The 19101-nt window shown below is 44.4% G+C and overlaps 1 protein-coding gene across 3 annotated transcripts in view; it reads left to right on the top strand.

Moving 5' to 3' along the window:
* Positions 1-19101, top strand: part of Pex19 (peroxisomal biogenesis factor 19) — a 43701-nt gene that overhangs the window by 283 nt on the left and 24317 nt on the right. For all 3 annotated transcript variants that reach the window (XM_055071563.2, XM_050180092.3, XM_055071562.2), the window contains exons 2-4: positions 7693-7754; positions 12174-12339; positions 16837-16919. In XM_055071563.2, the coding sequence (XP_054927538.1) occupies positions 7693-7754; positions 12174-12339; positions 16837-16919 (311 nt within the window). The remainder of the gene's footprint in view (positions 1-7692; positions 7755-12173; positions 12340-16836; positions 16920-19101) is intronic.

Raw genomic sequence — 19101 nt, 5'->3', positions numbered from 1 at the left:
ATGTCTGTCTTATTATGTCGTTTTCCTCTAAAGAGGCCGGAAAGTACCGAATCGTCGCCAGCACGACTTAGTACGCCCCAGCTCCTGCTTATAGTGGCACATGTACTGCGATCCTAACTGAGGTCTCTCTCATAGTGAGAACGGCCGACGTCGAAATTCTTGGGCGAATAATTCTTCTTTAAGACAGCTGCAGATAGTTTGCTGACGCTTATAGTCACAGTTGTTTGCCTTTAGACTTGTATACGCTGCTTTTCTCCTTGAAATGGGGGGAAAAGTTCACAAGTACGTTTAGAGCAAGGCTGTCAACGCATCATTGAATGAAGGATTTGCTTGTATTTTTTTTTTTTCTTCGGGGTATTGCTTTAAGGAAGAAGGGGGTGCTGGCGAAAAAAAGAGTGCTCCAGCACACTGGCGTAGCAACAGGGGGGGCCGGGGGGCCGTGGGCCCCGGGTGCAAGGGGCCAATGGGTAGGGGGGGGTGTCATATACGTATGAAGACACCCCTCTTTCCGCCGGCTACACCCGGGGGGGGGGGGGGGGTGACAGAAGACCTATGGGCCCCGGGTGCCAGACGACCTAGCTACGCCACTGCTCCAGCAAGAAGGAAGTTCTGCGTGTAGAGGATTGACCTTGGCACTGGACAGTTTTCTTTTTTCCGCACGCTACGGCCGGTTTGCTTGGGGTGGGCCCTGATAGATTGAAGTTAGTGCTGCGCGGTCCTTGACCCCCACCCATCGAGCGCTGAAGAAACGTACGATGTGGCTGCTGTGGTAAGGGCAAAACGTTCTGTGCTTCTCTCCTTTCATGCAACACCCTTTGCGGTGACATGCAACATTGACTTGCAACTGATTTTATATCAGAAAGAGCTCCCAACTTCACTGCAGCTGTGCTTGTGACAAGAAAGCAGCTTATGACAGGGACTTCAAAGCAACAGATGGAAACGCTTTTGCCACGTTACTACTAAGAGCACGAATTCTTCCTTGTCTGACAAGCTTGTTGAATTTTGATTCTACAGTTATACTCTCTTTTTTTCAAAGTTGTAACACTTCTGTCACCAAACCTGTAGTCCCACCTCTGTGAGTAAACATATCTCATGGAAAAGGACCAACTACAGTGGCAGATAATACAGTGCTTAGCTGAAACCCCTTCATAGCTCTTGCATGTGCTCTGCAAGTCAGGTGCTTACACAGTGTCTAGTTTGCAATAAACAGCTAAAATCTTGTGTTTAACAAATTTGGGTGTTCTCCCCACGCTGCCAATATATTGCATTTCACTTCATGTCCCTTTGCCTTGTTGATGGCTTGAGACAAGGTTGTACAGATTTGTTGAGCATGGCTCTGCCTTGTTATTAGCATGCACTCAATGGTGTTGGAAGCAGCATATTCTGTGCATTTTCTTACACAAACCAAGTTGTGAGTTGGTGCGCAACCTTTTGTGCCTGGAGCACAAATCCAAACCCTTAATGAAGGTGAACTCATACTGAGTTCGCTCCCTACCCAAAAGATCAAGGCGCACCACTGAGTGTAAGCATTGTCACTTCAAGAAGCTCCTTTCAATATCGCAAGGCATTCTGCAAATTTTGGGTCCATTTGATTCACCCTGCACTTCGTGAACTAGTATCCGCCAAGTTCCCCACAGCGGCGTCTGCATCAGCAGGCATTTGGTGTGTTGCTACACCACGGCACATGGAGCTCGGACCCTCGTACTTGTAGCTGTGCATGGCTTGGCCATGTCCGGAGAAAGGGGGATTCTGGGGGTTCAGCCAAAGCCCGGTGTTTGGACCTTTATGGCCCCTTGGCAGAGGCAACACATCTCCTTGGCCTCTGCTTCATGTAGACAGCACCCTCGAATTGAACCTTCCAGTGGAGATCGGCAGTTACCTTTTCCTGTCCTCTTCCTCCACACTCGTTTTCTTCACTCTCTTGTTTCATACCTGTCCTGTTTTCTTTTATCCTCATATTACTTCTAATTTTTCTTGGTAGCAAGGGTTAACCTTGTGTGGCCAACCTGTCTTGGTTCTGTTGTCTTTGGTTATAGCAACACTGTATAGCTGGCATTGGCAGGACTTCCCTTGCAGGAACTCCAGTCACGTCCCTTTGTTGGGCTCGGTAGCGGGCGGCTGGCATCCCTGTTGAAATTAAGATTTTCTGGCATCATCTTCCTTCCCCAAGCTACCTGATTGTCCTCGCACCGAAGAAACTTTCAATCCTTTTATCCAGTGCAAAGTAAACTTCCCATGATACCCTTTAATACGTAGTGAGAACTCTTGAAAGACTGTCAGAACCATCTCGTTCATTGTTGACGACTCACTGATACACTGGGTAGTGGCTACAATGTGACAAAAATTCCTAACGTTGACCTCCTGCTTGAGGTATGCGACAAGCCACACCGTCGAAAGATTTCAAATCTGGTGTCATTTGGTGATGCTCAAATCATAGTGACACTGTATCTGATACTGAATACATCCAAAGGAGTGACGACCTCTTGAACTTGAGTGGAGAAGAGCTCCTAGAGGGCTTGAAGGACCAGAACGTCACTTAAGTGCATACAATAAACATTAAACGGAAAAACAGAGAAATTCCAACAAAACATCTGATACTCAATTTTGGTACAAGTGAACTGCCTGACATAATCAAGGCTGGGTATGTAAAGATATGAGTAAAGGCGTACATCCCAAGCCTACACGGATGTGTCGGATGTCAACAGCATGGCCATGTTTCACACAGCTACCGAGGTCGAAAAACCTGTGCCAAGTGTAGTGACCAAGATCGTCCCTCGGGTAACTGTAACGGTGCACTCCATTGTCTGAACTGCGATGGCGAAAATGCTGCATATACCCACTCTTGTCCGACCTGGAGAAAGGAAAATGAGATCATCATTGTCAAAGTAAAGGAGAACATTTCCTTCTGAAAAGCGCACAGGCGTCTTTCGTTTCCTCATACCGCAGGGTCTGCTGATGCGGTGCGCAAGGGGGCAACACCGCTGCAGACTTGTGCATTGACCCGGCCCACAAGGAATGTGATTGTGGCTGTGCCACCAGCCTCCTTCGCAAGAGTAGCCGGCACTGCTTCACCTTCTTTGAAGGAGGGTCCATGGACCTCCTGGTTGGCGGCCCCCAAGCCTCTGCTTTTCGAGGCAAGGCCTACCGTGCAAACACCCCGCTCGAGTGAGCGCAAGTGCAGCGGCTCTCGGGAGACAATAGTCACAACTCCAAGATAGACGGCGCAGCAGGCGCCTCAGGAGCAGTGCAAATCTCGCGAATGTTCCAAGAAAGACAAACCCCGGATTACAGGGCCTGGAAAGGCTCCATAAGCCAACTTGACTCCTCTAGACAGAAAGCACAAGAACACTGATAATATGGATACACAAATATTACACTGCCATGTGAGAGGTCTTATCCACAATCTCGATGACATTAAAGAACTTCAACACAAATACAATCCAAAGGTTCTGTGTGTTCAAAAGCCGCACCTTAAATCTACAGACATTAACTTTCTCTGGCAATATGCTATTTTCCGGAGGGACCTAGAAGACACTGTCGTGTCGTCCAGTGGTGTAGCTATAATAGTCGACAGAGGCATTGCCTGTTGGCAAGTACAACGATCCCCCTCTTGAGGCAGTTGCTATCAAAGCAGTGCTATTTGATAAGCTAGTCACCATCAAGTCTATATACATCCCCTTAGTTATCAACTCTCTAGAACAACATTTCAAAGCTTTATTGATGAGCTTCATCACCCTTACATAGTGATCGGAGATCTAAACACACATAGTACACTGTTGGGCGACTCTCGCTGTCATGCGAGAAGATGGCTAATAGAAAACTTCCTATTCTCCTCAAGTGCCTGCTTGCTTAACAAGAAAGAATGAAAATTATACAGCCCTACACACAAAACATTTTCTTCCATAGATTTAAGCGTAGCATCCAGTACATTTGTGCTGTTTCTGGAGTGGGACGTGATTAATAAGACTGTGCCCCATCATTTTGCAAAACAAGCTGAGTGTTCTGCATGTATTCCTATGACTATTAATAAGACTATGACTTTCTATAAGACTATGCCCCATCATTTTGCAAAACAAGCTGAGTGTTCTGCACGTATTCCTCGATGGAAAGTCAGTTCAGCAGCTGACCATTAATAAATACACGAGGAGACACCTTCGAGGACCAGGCTGATTCTCTGTGTGCACACTTAGAGCACTTAGAGTAGTTACTTGGTACTTGGTAGACTGTAGATACTTGGTATCATGTTAATAGATTATGTTGGTTATTTTCCACATGCACTCATTTTGGCTACCTCGATTCATTGGAAATTCTGGTCTGCTAAAGTTGTCTTGACTTGCTGCATAAGTTTACAAGCATGATTCTTTGCATGCCTTTAGTGGGGTATGGCATGAATGGTGCACATGCAGCTTGATTCTCCACAATTCCTGCTCAGGAAATGCCTAGTTTTCTATTCCCCTTCATTTTGCAGCCAGTTTATTGGCATGTCAACATCAAGGACTTGAGCCAGACATCCCTGCTTAAGGATTGCATGCTTTGCAGTGCTGCCAATTAATTGTGAATGATTGGGTATTGACATTGAAACTAATTAATGAAAGGCATTGGAAATGGGAAAAAAAAGCATGAAAGTCTGAGGTTTGTTTCGTTAATGAGAAATGTTGGGCATATCAAAAACAATCAGATTGTCATCAGGAACAAACCAAAGACGATTAGCAGATTAATTGCTCTGCACCCTTGCAGAACAACTTGCCTGCAAGTTCAGCAGTTGGGCCCTCAACCATGAATATGAACCTCAACCGTGAACCACATGTGCCATGCCGAGCTAACTTGTGTTCGACCCCGAGCTTTGTCTGACCTTAATGCAGTGGGCCACCTGTCACATCCTAAGCCTGTCAAATTCGCTGGCCTCCAAAGAATGCCAGGGCACTAACATGTGTGAGATAAAATATTCGCACCAGTTTTTGTGAAGATAAAAGCAGTAAGACGACCACCCGACTGGACTAGGCTGATTTTCAATGCTGCAGCATGTAGTATCTAGCACTATTAAAATGTTTCTCTGCCTGTTGCAGGACTGGTCAAGGTTTTATCTGTAAGAAGAATGGCATCTGGCCATCGCAGCATCTCCAAAAGCTTAAGCAAATTTCACTTGGGAACTGTCAATCATTTTCATCATCCTATTTCCTAACCTCAGCAATTTTCCAGTCCACCCTGTCCTGCATGTACCAGCCAACTCTATCAAAATCTCATCTCACCACTCTGTCACCCCTTCCCTTGGCAGACATTGTGCTTCTGTGATAGGCCACTGGTTAGCTGCTTTGCTCATTCAATTGCCTGCTCAGCGCCGTCTGTCTTTCAATAGTGATCCAACTGCTCCACTTGCGCAATTTTGCTACAGTTTGACTCGCATGCTCCTGGCTGCGCCCACTCAAGTTTCATTTGCGCCAACTGTGCAAAAGAGCATTATTTTTGCATTTTCACGGTAATGCAACTACTCCGTTACACGAATAGATTTGTGAACATTCACACAGTCAACGACTGAATTTCCGGACGGCCAGTTTTTTGGACGTGCCCGAAAATTCGGACGCGTGATTCGCGGCATGGCCACGTACCCCATAAAGTAACTGTATGAGAATGTCTGAAAACTTCGCCGTCTGATTTTCCGGACGTTTTGCCATGACCGCAGGTTCAAAACGGCATTAATCGAAGCCACCACTGCGGCCATATTATTTTATTTAATAATTGATCTCGCCGCCTCCAACCGGCGCTCTCGCACGCAGATCTGCAAGCAGCTGTAGCCGCCACCGCGGCAACGCTAGGCCTAGCTACTTTGACGCTGCCAAGCTTGCTATTTGGTGCCGTGTTTTTCATTGAAACAATTTGTCGCTTTTAGCAATGGCGCTGACTCCGGCTTTGTAAACCTCACCAACAGCTTCGAAGCGCGGAAAGCACGGCGCATTGCATAATGCCACTTCTCGAAAGTCAGCTTCGCCTCAAAAATGTTACGCGATGAAGCATATGCAAACTGTTGCGGTGAAGCGTACCAAACTGCAAACTGTTGCAGTGAAGTGGGAAGGGGCAATTGTCACCGCACACTACGTTTCCCTTTATTATACAGGCATCCACCCGTCATCTCCTATCACAGTACGAGCACCGGTATGCATAATAAGCGTACTGGCAGCCATTTGAGCTATTTAGCGCTTTCGGTGCATATCTTTGTTCTCGTTAGCCTACAAAATTTTATTTAATTGTTTACAAAATTAAGTTACTTGCCTACCCAAATATGTTTTGCAACATTGCGTGCATGGCATACCGTCCGTGGGAAGACAAGCTTAATTGGTTGCTGTTGACTTTGTGTCTTGCTTCACTGTTGAGCAGCACTTACTGATTGCTCAGTAATAACAAGCTTTGCCGAATGGCTACAGATTACTGCTGTACTACTCCAGATGTTAAAAAAAAAAACAATTTTTCTGCTCCAAAACTGCTCCAAAATGCTGGAGGAGCTGCGCCGAAACTGCTCCAGAATAAAATTTTTCCTGCTCCTAAAATTGCTCTAAATCCTAAACTAGCATGACAACCATTGGTCTTTATCTGTGTACCATCTGCAACAATTTCTGACTATTGGTAAGCGGCCAGGATTATCACTGGATTCCGGCAGCTGGATATAGAAAGGGAGATGTTGCACATGAAAAAGTGAAAATCAATAATTAAGGAGCTAAAACTGAGTAAATGAGTACTTTCCCAAGTACATTCTGCCAGCTGCTAAATGTCAAAAGCCAGCAAGGATATATCTTCTATGCTCAAAACGATCCTCAGCTGTTCGGAAGGCAAGCACTCAAGAGGAAACCAGGACCTGGTGTGAAGACTGTGGCCTGTCGCTATGCGCTATTCCTCGCTTTGAAGTGTATCACACAGAGGCCAGCTTTTAGAGCGGTCGAAGCAATGCTATACAGGCATTTATCAAAGTCATAGCATTGCTCTATTGTAGTGTCAAGAACACACCTTTCCAGCTAACCCTAAAATTTTAACGTTCTCCCGTGAAGTTTTTAACAGTACTATGGATAAGCAAACTTATTTTTTTTCAGTGTAGTATACATATATTTTTTCAGAGCCTTCCAAGATAAACATCTTCAGTAGTATATTTCTGGCTCTTCTATTGCATATATGTTTTAATGATTAAAAGCAATTGGCATATTTGGGTTCTCTTCTTTTCCTCTTCTTTTGCAGAGTGTTCTCAGCAGTTAAAGGGGTTAGTGGCTGTGGTGTCGCATTGAAGTGCTGGAGGTAGCGAGTTCAATCTTGGCCGCAGGGGCCACATTTCAGTGAGGGGCAAATCGCAAAAATACTCGTGTCCTTGCATTTAAGTGTATATTAAAGAACCTCAGGAGGTCAGAATTAATCTGAAGTCCACCACTATAATGTGCCTAAAAATCAGATTATGGTTCTGGTACATAAAACCCCAGAATTTAATTAAATTTATCAATTCCAGAAAATTAGGTTGTACACTGCAATAATCAGAAATCGACTTGCTCAAATGGAACCGTTGTTGGCCTCTGCGTTTGTGGCATGATGGTGGTACATTAAAAGTATTTCTCAATGTAGTAGTTATATACTCGTACATCATGTGTGGCTTCCATCATATGTATGACACCCATCTAGCATGGTCGTTTTGACCTCGTATGACCTTTTTCGCTCTAGGTGCACTGCAGGACTTTGAGAAGCCAACACCCATACGTGGCAGTGACACGGGCAAAAGCCAGGTGAGCAAGTTGACTAGATACAGCAGAGAGATTCATTTACCATCTACGATGGTCACACTCTGTTTACATCCTTTGGCACTTACCATGTTGGGTCTGCTATAGGACGGGATCGAATTGTACAGCTGTTTTGTTGTCTGTGTGAAGAGATATGGCATAGTCACAAAAATGTGCACATCTTGTGAGTACTTTTGCAGTGGTTATAATAGTTGGCTCTTGTAGTAATTAACAATGCCCGTTTTAATGTTTCATCTTGTGCCTTATTGGAGTTTATTGTAAGGGACTCTCAGTTACTTTATAAAGATATTGCTACTGTATGGTTCATTTCATGCCAACCGTCCCAACCTAGGCACTCGGCCATCTGTGATATCCTTAAAAAAAAATTTAGATGCTTCACTAGAACACTAAACACCATTTTGTGAAATATTTTTCACTGGAAAAATTTATAGCTGGCTCAATCACCACTGGAACTTTTTTACAAAGCATGAAAGCATGCATTGTAAAAGGCATTGCCAAAAAGTGCATTTTGTCATTAAGAAATAAATATCTAATTTTTATCAGAAGATTGAAGAGTGGCCTTGCATCTGAAATTGCATTAATTGATTATTAGGCATTCTTCAATTTTTATGTGTAAAAAATGGGCAAAATGGTCCATATATGAGAATTCTTGTTTAAAACAATCCTTTAACCCTTTCAGAGCCACTGATGTACTGGTAGGTTTCGCGTTTCTGTCCTGCCATGTTTCTTTTGACATTCCTTTTATAAAATAGGAATGTGAGGACCTTACAGGAGAGCATTTGCCATCTTCCCTGTCAGTTCTTTAGTTCTGCAAAACCAAAAAGATACCGTTGTGTTCGTTTTATAATATTTTAGACAAAAACCCGACGCAGGGGGTGCATCAACTCTAAAAAACCTGACCGAAAGGGTTGATACAAAATAGTACAAATTTTATACCAGCTAAGTTGGCAGGAGCTGTAATTTGCACAAGAAATGTTTTCAGACAGATATAGTATTGCGCAGTAGTACGCATAAGTGACAATAGATATGCAAAAACCAATTTCTGGCATATATATAGCTGCCAAATGAACGCTAAGGTAGTCCTAGTAAAATTATGCCAAATAGTGTATCTAATGTCACATTTCATTGTTTCTAAACCGAGAAAGATTTATTGGATTGGTTTTCGTTATCAGTGAGAAAAACATTTTTGAAGTTGTCTCCCACCAGTCTGGCATGTTCCACAGTGTTCTGTGTTCACCTGAATTAAGTTGCTGTTACAAGTGCAGGCAAACCTGGAAACAAACCAATACATTGAAGTGGTTTAGGAATTGTTCACATTTGAATTCATGAGCACTACATGTCAAGGAATGTGGATGTTTCTTGATCAGCAACCCAGATAATGCAGGATCTGCAGGTGTCGGGACATTTATTCAGGTGTCACTAAAGCGAGTTGCATATCACCAAGGTGTGTAATGCACCTTCTTCATTGACTGTACTGCAGCTGGCTAGAAGGGTGGGAGAGTTTTGTGGAAGTGTCGACAAAATGGAGTCGCCTTTGAGAGTTGCATCCCCTAGTTTTCTGGAGGGATGCATCCAAGGTGGACACATGTTGTTGACAGGTGATGAAACTGGGGCCACCCGGAGGACTGTGCAGCAAATGGCAGTAGGGAATGCACGGCAATGGTGAGCGAGTGAAGCATGTGGTCATACCGTCAGCGGCATGTAGGTTTGGCTCAGGTTGTGCTGGTAAATGGCAAGAATTACTGCCTGGATGGCAGTGGTAACAGAATGGCACACCTGCCAATCCTGATTTACTCGTAAAGTTTATGAGTTTGGGCTTGTTTTACAACTTGACAAGGGTTTCATCTAATATTATGAAAAATAAATTCTGTTCGCAAGTAAGATTCACTTGTCGGCCTCCAAACTCCGTGAAATTACCCTTCCTCAGCCCCTCCCTTCACAGTGTCGTTTCCAGGTATCTTATAAATTCGAAAGTTCGCAGGTTGATAGGTATGCAGCGGGATCTGAGGCATCACTGATCAGTGACTGCCACAGTATCGAGCAACACGATCGATGTAGAAGCAGCTGCAGCATATATGGTGTATGCATGGTGTTCTTCACTCTGTGATGTTGTGAGAAAGTGGCAGGAAGCATCGGTATTCAAGAGGAGAGGGCATTCAGTGAGTGACAGTGCACGCTGAGTGAAGGCTGACATTGGCGAGCTTTTGGTGCACAATGTCCTGAACAAATGATGCCATTGGAGCACAAGCATCGCTTACATATGGGCACAGGGAAGTAGGGCACGTGCAGGCAGGGCCGGATTAAGAAAAATGGGAGTCCTGGGCTAATGCGCGTGCAGGCCCCCTTTCCCTATACTGATACCCCCCCCCCTCCTCTGTAGCCTGCTACGCTATGAAAATATGCCATGTTTCATTTTAATTCCACCAAATTAAAAAGAACGAAGTGCGATCAATGGGATTATTATTATTGTTATTATTATAAGGAAAACAACAAAACTTGCTTGAAACGCGTGCTGTTGTAAACACCAACACATATGTTCACCTTGTGATTAATTTGCATTCTGTTTTCAGCAAAAGCTAGGCTTTAAGGAAAAGTTTAGTGCGCTCAAGATGAATAAGAACGTAGAAAAGACAACACAGCTCAGATGTTGATCCTTCTGATGCTAGGCTTTGTTTGCATCACTCAGTTCAATCCCGCGAGGAGACGCATGGTTGTATATCAACGACAGCGACAGCACCGGCGGTGCTGTCGCTGGCACGGGTTCACTGGAAGAAGTATCTTGGATATAGTATTTTAATAAGGTATCGTTTGTCTCTACGAGAAAGGGCTTCACAGGTAGTTTAAAGAAATGGGTTAAATGTAGCGTCATTTTAACCAGAGACCTTGGCTAGTTTACAGTCAAACACATGGTCAAGCTGCAATTGTTCGGGGCAACCACAGACCAAATCACACTCAATGCCTTGAAGGCATGCACCCCCCCCCCCCATGATTTTGTCGAGAGATGCAGGTGCCACCCGGAAGCTTATGCTTACTTGATTAACTTGCTACTTGTCACATTCATGGTGACAAATATGAGATGCCGTTGTGGCACATTATTTAATATAGCATTCAGCTTCTAAATCAGATCTTAGCTACGACCCTCGCAATGTGCCCGTGTTCGAGCATGCGCAGGACTATTCATAGCCTTCTTCCTTTAATTTGGTCCCGGAAAACATTAACTGATGATGACGATACTCGGAATTGTGAAATTTGAGCGTATCGTGTTTGACAGAGTCGCCAGAGACCCCCGCCCGCTCATCCAGCGTACACTGTAAGCGGCATGCTAGTTGGTCGGGTGGCTTTCGCTTCGCCGCCGTCGCATTCGCGCCGCACTCGCCGCACTTGTTTTTCACAAGCGCTGTTATCAAACGATGCTTGGGAGTAAGAGACATGCTTTCCTTGCCCTCTTTATCCTTGGCGCAAGCAAGCAGCGGCGCACACTGACAGTGGCAGCGCCGCGATAGCGTAGCATAGCTACTCTGCGGCTGTTCGCAGCGGCTTCAAGTTTTTTGACCAAGGCTGTACCTCAATTTCTCTATTACTAAGCTTTGTTCATGATAATATCGATACCTTAGACGTTCTCGAGCATTAATCTATCACTTTAGCTTGACGTAATATTTGCTTTTAGTGTTCCTTTAAAGCAAGTCTTTGATGTTGCCCTCATTAAGAGCAGGCTGTGCCTCCGTAGCTCTTATGTAAACACAAAGGAATTGAGAAATCGCTTTGCTTTCCGTGCCGAATTTGATGAGGTTTGTTGCATTTTAAATAAATTTAAGGTCTACCTACTGTAGGCAGCAGATTTTTTATTCAGGCTGTCAATTTTTAAACAAAAGTTAAACAAAAGATAAACTACAAATAAAAATGAAAGCTTTATGTTCACAACTTAAGTGTGCAACAAAATATGCTATCACCATGAGACATCTGAAGTGGACAAAGTCAATGTATAATACACTGTTCTGAAATTTGCCCCAAATTCGCTAGCAGGACTCTTGCAACACCCTCGCAAACATGGGATCAATTTTAGGTGAGCTGTACACTCTGATCACATTTGTCTGCTTGAGATGCTCCATAGTTACAGTATTGTGAGATTTGTTCTGCGTGCAGACTTATGGATTTGTAAACATGCTGAAATTTTTGAAACAGATTTTTTTTACAATATTTTTAGAAGCTTGGATGCTCTAAATGTACATATTGCTTTTGACAGTTCGTAGAATTCAGCTTTCTTTAATAAATGCAACAAATTTAATCTGTGTTGGTCCAGAAGTTGTCTAACGAGATCATTTGTTTGTTTCACGTGTATTTTATTTGGGAAATCGAACTTGGCCTCGAGCTTCCTCTTAAGGCTCAGAATTTGGGGGCATGCAGGTGCAGCAAGATGGCAGCTTGGCAGCACCGCCCGTGGCTGACGAGAGGCAGCATCCGTGGACAGCCGAGTTCGGCCAGTTTGCTGATGTGATGCAGGGTCTGTTGGAGGAGGACCCACAGCTCCAGGAGCAGTTCAGCCGCATTGCACAGAGCGCCAACCGGGCCGGTACGTGTTGACCACGCATAGACACTCTGTCCAGCACACAGAGTGAAACCTATTTGTGAACTTTTTCGACAGGCTGAATTTCATCAGTGCATAGCTTGGCTAGAAGAGACTAAGACGAAGCACTATATGTGTTCATTTGTTGCGTGGTCACCAAACAGCAGCCACAAGTAGTCACGTATAAAAACAGATATGAGAACCACATTTAATGTATGCTGGCACCCTCCCGTCTCATTTTCCTCGTTGTGAGTATCAATTTTCTTGCTGTCCTCTGGCATACTACAAGCATTGCCATCGCATGTTTCCCAAATAAGCATCATCCTTATGCACTGCACAACTTGAGCATGTGCTATGTAAGTAAGAGGAAAATAACATATTTAGAATATTTTTGAAAAGCAAGTCACTTAGACAAGTAGGGCTTCAGATGCACCACCCAGGGTAGGTGCTGATGGTACCTCAAGCAATTCGTACTATCTCGAGGAACCTCGGGCTGCCACTGAGGTTAATTCAGACTTGGTGGGGATTACCTAAAAGTTCCCAATAATGGATTCATCAGAAAATAAGTGCCTTCATAAGACAAGTGGCAGGAAAAGCTTGTGAATGTGTTGCTGCGCACACATACGTCTGCCTAAGACCTGACCAGCCTGTATTGCAATCATTGTCATGCTGTAGCTACAGTTAGATGATGAAAGTGTGGTCAGTGCGTACACTAAATCTCCATCCCCTGTCAATTTGACAAAGATTGACTGCACTTTGATAGCCAAATGATCATGGGTTTCTTCAAAAGTCAGCTGTTAGGCACAGACATTGATGGTGCACTCGGTGCCAAACAGCTAGTCAAAGTGTGGTTTTGCACACGAAATGCTGTGCTGTGCAGCCGGTTGTCACACTGGGTGCACAGCAAGCTGCCTCATGCTAGTGAGAAGATACATTTTGGGCACATTGTGTGAAAAATATGTGCCATTGCTGACATATTTCGTTTTGTTATGTTTCATGTTTACCTCGATGCACCATGACGTTAACATGTTTCAGTGTCTTTCACTTGCTTTTTTTTTCTGCAGGTGTTGGATAATGCCTTATGTGCAGTGCAGCAGGTGTAGGGGGTCACATCGCATATTTTTGATGGCTGGAAGAATGGAGTTGCCATAATTGTGTGACCTTGAGTATGTGATGAAATATACTGCTGCACATACATTATTTTACTTCTTACGAGGATATAATCTCTTTCTCTGTAGTGCACATGTATAACTGTTATTGTGCTATCTCCCACACACACAATACACATGCTTTACTGCAGCACCAATTACACCAAACTGGACCTTATGGTGAACTCTGCTACATTTTTGCTAAATGTGATAAATCTGCACGCACCCTGCACTAAAGAGGTTGCTCGGGCTTTTGAAGAAAAAAAACTAACTCCTCAAGCACCGTTTCTTCACAACATCGAGAGTGACTTGTCGTAGACTGTCGGCTTCATTGACAGTGTGATAGACCGAGCCAAGTCTTGCCAAGCCATGCACTTTTGTGTTCATTTATTTTCCGCGGCAAGCAGGTTGCTTAGGCATCCCGGCAGGATTGCTTCTGGTCATTTTCCACGTGCTGCAAGCGATCGCACTGCACCCTTCACCCCAGCCCAAACTATATCACGTCAGCGTGCTTGCTTGCTTGTTTTACTACAGCTTTGTGCAAGAGCTGGGAGTTGCCACTGTGCATTTCACACTGAGCCTTTCTTGTTCCCATAAAATTGGGCAATTATAAAATTTGGGTAACCATATTAGACAACTCCAGCTTGATTCTTGTAGCACGCCTCTGTTTTGAGATGCAGTCGCTGAATAATTTTTTGGACTTCCCCGTGCCACTAAGTTCACTAAGTTACTAATGTATAATTGTGACCGAAATTTGTCGGCAAGATGACAGGCGGCAAACCGTCTTTGAATGTCGGTCGTCACCTATGCTAGGCGGTGAAACGTGGTCGCCCGATAAAAGTAAACAAATACACGTGTCTTAAAAAGCATCGTCCCGATGCTGCAAACAAATGAAAGTAATAAACAAAAGCACCCATAGTAAAGAAACAACAAAATAACAAAGTTCATCAGCGTTGGTAAAAGGGCTTAAAACGCACCACATGGACCACTTCCAATTGTGCGTGGCGCTGCTGTGATTGCAAAATGCCGCCTGGCACAACCTCGTAGTCCAGTGCACCAATATGTCGGATGATCTTGTAGGGTCCGAAATAGCATCTCACTGGAATAGTTTCTCACTGAGTCCTCGTCGGCTTATCGGGGTCCAAACCCAAATACAGTCGCCGGGCTGGTACTCCACGTAGCGTAGTCGAAGGTTGTAATGTCGGCTGTTGGTTCTTTACTAGTTCTTGATGCACAGGCAGGCGAGCTGTCGGGCTTCTTCGGTGCGTTGAAGATCACTGGCGATGTTGACATTTTCTTTGTCGGTGACGTGTGGCAGCATGGCGTCGAGAGTCATCATTGGGTTCCTTCCGTAAACCAGCTTGAACGGTGTGATCTGTGTTGTTTCTTACACTGCCATGTTGGAAGTGAAGGTTACACACGGCATGACGACATCCCACGTCTTGTGCTCGATGTCGACGTACATTGCTGGCATGGTGGCGAGAGTCTTGCTCAGCCGCTTCGTACGACAGTTCTCTGCGGGTGGTAGGCAGTTGTCCTCCTGTGGCTTGTCTGGCTGTATTGCAGAATGGCTTAGGTGAGCTCTGCTGTAAATGCCGTTCCTCTGTCGCTGATGAGGACTTCTGGGGCACCATGTCGCAGCAGGATGTTCGCGATGAAGAATTTTGCCACTTCTGCTGCACTACCTTTTGGCAGAGCTTTCGTTTCAGCAAAGTGGGTGAGGTAGGCCGTTGCCACAATAATCCACTTGTTTCCAGATGTTGACGTTGGAAAGGGTCCCAACAAATCCATCCCGATCTGCTGAAACGGTCGGCAAGGTGGCTCGATCAGCTGTGGTAATCTCGCTGGCCTCGTTGGCGATGTCTTGCGTCGTTGGCAGTCACGGCAAGTCGTGACGTAACGGGCGTCGTCAGCAGTCAGGTGCGGCCAGTAATACTTCTCTTGTATTCTTGCAAGTGTACGGGACAACCCAAGGTGCCCAGCTGTCTGATCGTAGTGCAGTGTGTGCAGGACATCTGAACAGAGTGCTGCAGGCACAACGCGGAGGTAGTTTGCACGGGTTGGGGAAAGGTTCTTCTTCACCAGGATGTCATTTCGCATGAAGAACGTAGACAATCCGTGCCTAAATATCTTCGGGTCAAAGTCGGTCACGTTGTAGTGATCGTGAATAATACAGCGTCAAATCTGTGAATGCCGAAACGAACTTTTATTGGGCGAACTTGTGCCCACAAAAATGGTAGCTGCGAACACAGTCGATGATCGGCGAAATCTGATCAGCAGGTCAAGCCTGTCAGCCTTTATACATCAGTCATCGAAGGTTCCAGAGTAATCGCTAGTGGCTTTGTGTCTTCCAGAAAGTTCTACGCCATTCGCATTGCACATACATGAAATCAGATTACACAAGGTTCGGTGACAACAGACAGCTGATAGAACCATTGATAGCATTCAAGAAACGTCTGATACATGCAGGCACGTCCTGCGCTGTACGATAACATTTGTACGTTAGCATAAGGAGTTTTTAAGGTGTATTTAATGCATAAGGACTTTGTGTCCATCAAGGTGCAACTACTTGCATAGCTAGTGTAGTGTGTTTATCAAAATCCTTGATGGAATTGCCACCTGTATAATTTTGAGTAAATTACACGAACCTCCGCTATATTTACAACATACCTTTTGTTTCATGAAGTGTTCCATCTGAAGCATGTGTTATCTAATAGCGACAAGACAAAGGAGAAAGTTCTCAAACACTTCCAAGGTATCCATGTACCCGTCGACTTGCTTCTGTTCTTGTCACGTAATTTAAGTGCTTTTTAAGCACACCTAAAGCATATGTTACCTAATAGCGACAAGACAAAGGAGAAAGTTCTCAAACACCTCCAAGGTATCCATGTACCCGTCGACTTGCTCCTGTTCTTGTCATGTAATTTAAGTGCTTTTAAGCACACCTTCAAGCACCACCACTATTTGCTTCGCCGTCCACAGTGAGGACTATGACACAGCGGTAATGTAATTTTTAATGTTTTAACTAAGGTTCAGGGCAACCAACCATTTCACATGGTTTTCACGTGGCTTGCCCACTGTAAGGGCTTCTTATTTTGCATTCGCTTTCTTAAACCTGCTCCAGAAGACCATTCTGCTACTCTGAAATGCATTTTTGGCTGCTTTAAAGGCTGCTCTGGATTGGCATGGGCCAGTAACTTTACTCTGTACTGAAATATTCATGAATGCTGTGATTACTTTGGTGGTGAGGTATGCCCATCTTAATGCCTGAGAATTTATGACTTGGCTTGACAGTTTTGTGTCAAGATACTATTTTTGGCAGAAAGTCCAGCTGTTCTGTCTCTGCGAATTGCAGCCTCTGCTGCTTCGGATGAGGAGTTTTCTGCTACGCTGAATGAAACCTTGCGGAACATCTCGGACACGGCCCTTGCTTTCGGGGTAAGCACTCTGGAGCTAACAGCCAAGTTGCAGGAACAGCATACTTTTATCTTCGGTGCATGCAAATGCTCTTATTTACTGCGTAACCTTGTGCACAAATTTTGTATGTAGACAGCAAGAAATAGTTGAAAGGCACCTGGTGGCTTTTGAACCCCTTAGAGAAGGCATTTGGTACTTTTTTAAGATATTGAGCGAAGTTGAGGAGGCAGATGTCACACTTGTTGCTTCATTTGGCTAAGGCTGCACCTATATTGAATGTCACAGTTTGTGCCACATCGCAGGTCCTTACTTTTGGTGAATGCTTTCACCATCGTATGTTGTACTCTCAAAAAGGCTCTGGACAGGTTTGAACATGGTTTAGTTTAGCTGTGGTGATATGTGCCTGAGTGGGCATTTGTCACAGATTACAGTGTAAGAATGGACAAAATTAGACGAAGCTGTGCTACACCTTTTCTACAAAACTGAGAACACACTGAAGTGAGTGTGATGCCTTTTCATAAATGTATTTTTGCAGAAAATTTTGAAAGGGCCCAATTATGGAGGTATAAAGAGTACAATGGTTACTAAAGAGTGCAGATGATGTCCAGCTGGGCTTTAAGTCGTGTAAACTTGCCATCTGTGAGAGACAGGTTCGGCTTGGTCTGAACGAAGTGTCAGAATGGGCCTGTGAGAATGGATTTAAGCTTAATCCGGATGAAGAGCTCTTGCGTCCTCTTCACAGCCTGGTGCCAGATCCCAGTGTAAAGCTTTATGGACAGCAGTTAACTCTGAATACACAACACAAATTTTTAGGCATCATGTTAGACTCGAAACTAACCTTCATTCCATGCATAAAACACCTCAAACAGAAATGTCTGAAAACAATGAACCTTCTTAAACTTTTATCACACACAGCATGGGGCAGTGATAGGAAATGCCTAATGAACCTGTACAAGAGCCTTGTAAGTACACATTTGGACTGTGGAGCTGTAGCCTATCAGTCTGCTACACCGAGCACCCTAAAGATGCTCGATCCTGTTCACCACTTGGGAATCGGACTGGCCACAGGTGCCTTCAGGACAAGTCCTGTACAAAGTCTTTATGCAGAATCGAATGAGTGGTCACTTTATCTGCAAAGGTGCTCTGCCAGTTTCATCTATTTTCCAAATGTACATGCCAATCCTGAGCATCCTTGTTATGATACTGTGAACGAACTGACATGTGCCACACTTTTCCAGAACCGACCTGCAGTGACTAAACCCTTTTCACTGCGTGTGAGGAAACTTGATAAAGAAATGGGTGTTTCACTCTTTGAAAATCCTGTAATAGTCTCAGTGAAGCTGTTGCCGCCGTGGAAGTGGCAACTTGTCGAATGTGACACATCGTTTGTTGAAGTGACAAAGCAAGCACCAGAGGCACACATCCGAATGCACTCTTTAGAGCTTCAGTCGAAGTACTCATGTCCTGAATTCTACCCTGATGCATCAAAGTCAAGCGCGGGTGTAGCTTATGCAGCAGTTGGACCATCTTATTCAATATCCGACATCCTACACTCATAAACAAGTACCACAGAAGAGGCTTATGCAGTAGTATCGGTGGTTAAACACATAATAAAATTGAAGCCACAAAAAGTGATCATATTTACTGACTTCTTATGTGGCCTAAAAGCTTTGGTGTCTGCAAAAGTGCAAGCATCCTGTAATTACCAATCTTAATTCACTGCTGTGTACAACATATGTATCATACCAGCATGTCAGAATATGCTGAGTGCTTGAACACTGAGGGATTAAGGCAACATGCTCGCAGATGAAATCGCCACGTCCATGGCAGGGAGGGCTAGTAGCTCCTCCATAGCTATTCCTACCACAGACTTAATACCGTTCTTACGCAAAAAGCTCAGAAGTTATTGGCAACGAAAGTGGGATAGTCAAACATCAAACAAGCTCCATCTAAATTAGCCATGTTTAGGAAATTGGCCACCAGCAACTAAAATACGGCGAACTGAGGTCATTTTCTACAGAATCGGATAAGCCATGCATATGGTACACACTCCTACCTTTTTACTGGCGATGAATCTCCTACCTGTTGTAAATTTGGCAAGATACTAACAGTCCTCCACGTCTTGCTGGAATGTCAGGAAGCAGTAGTTGAAAAGAAACAGCACGTTTCACTAGCGTATCAATAGCACATTCCCCATCACCCG

Source organism: Dermacentor andersoni, chromosome 5 (assembly GCF_023375885.2).
Source record: "Dermacentor andersoni chromosome 5, qqDerAnde1_hic_scaffold, whole genome shotgun sequence".
Lineage (NCBI taxonomy): Eukaryota > Metazoa > Arthropoda > Arachnida > Ixodida > Ixodidae > Dermacentor > Dermacentor andersoni.
The sequence above is the reverse complement of the archived record's forward strand: the minus strand, read 5'-3'. Positions and strand labels throughout refer to the sequence as shown.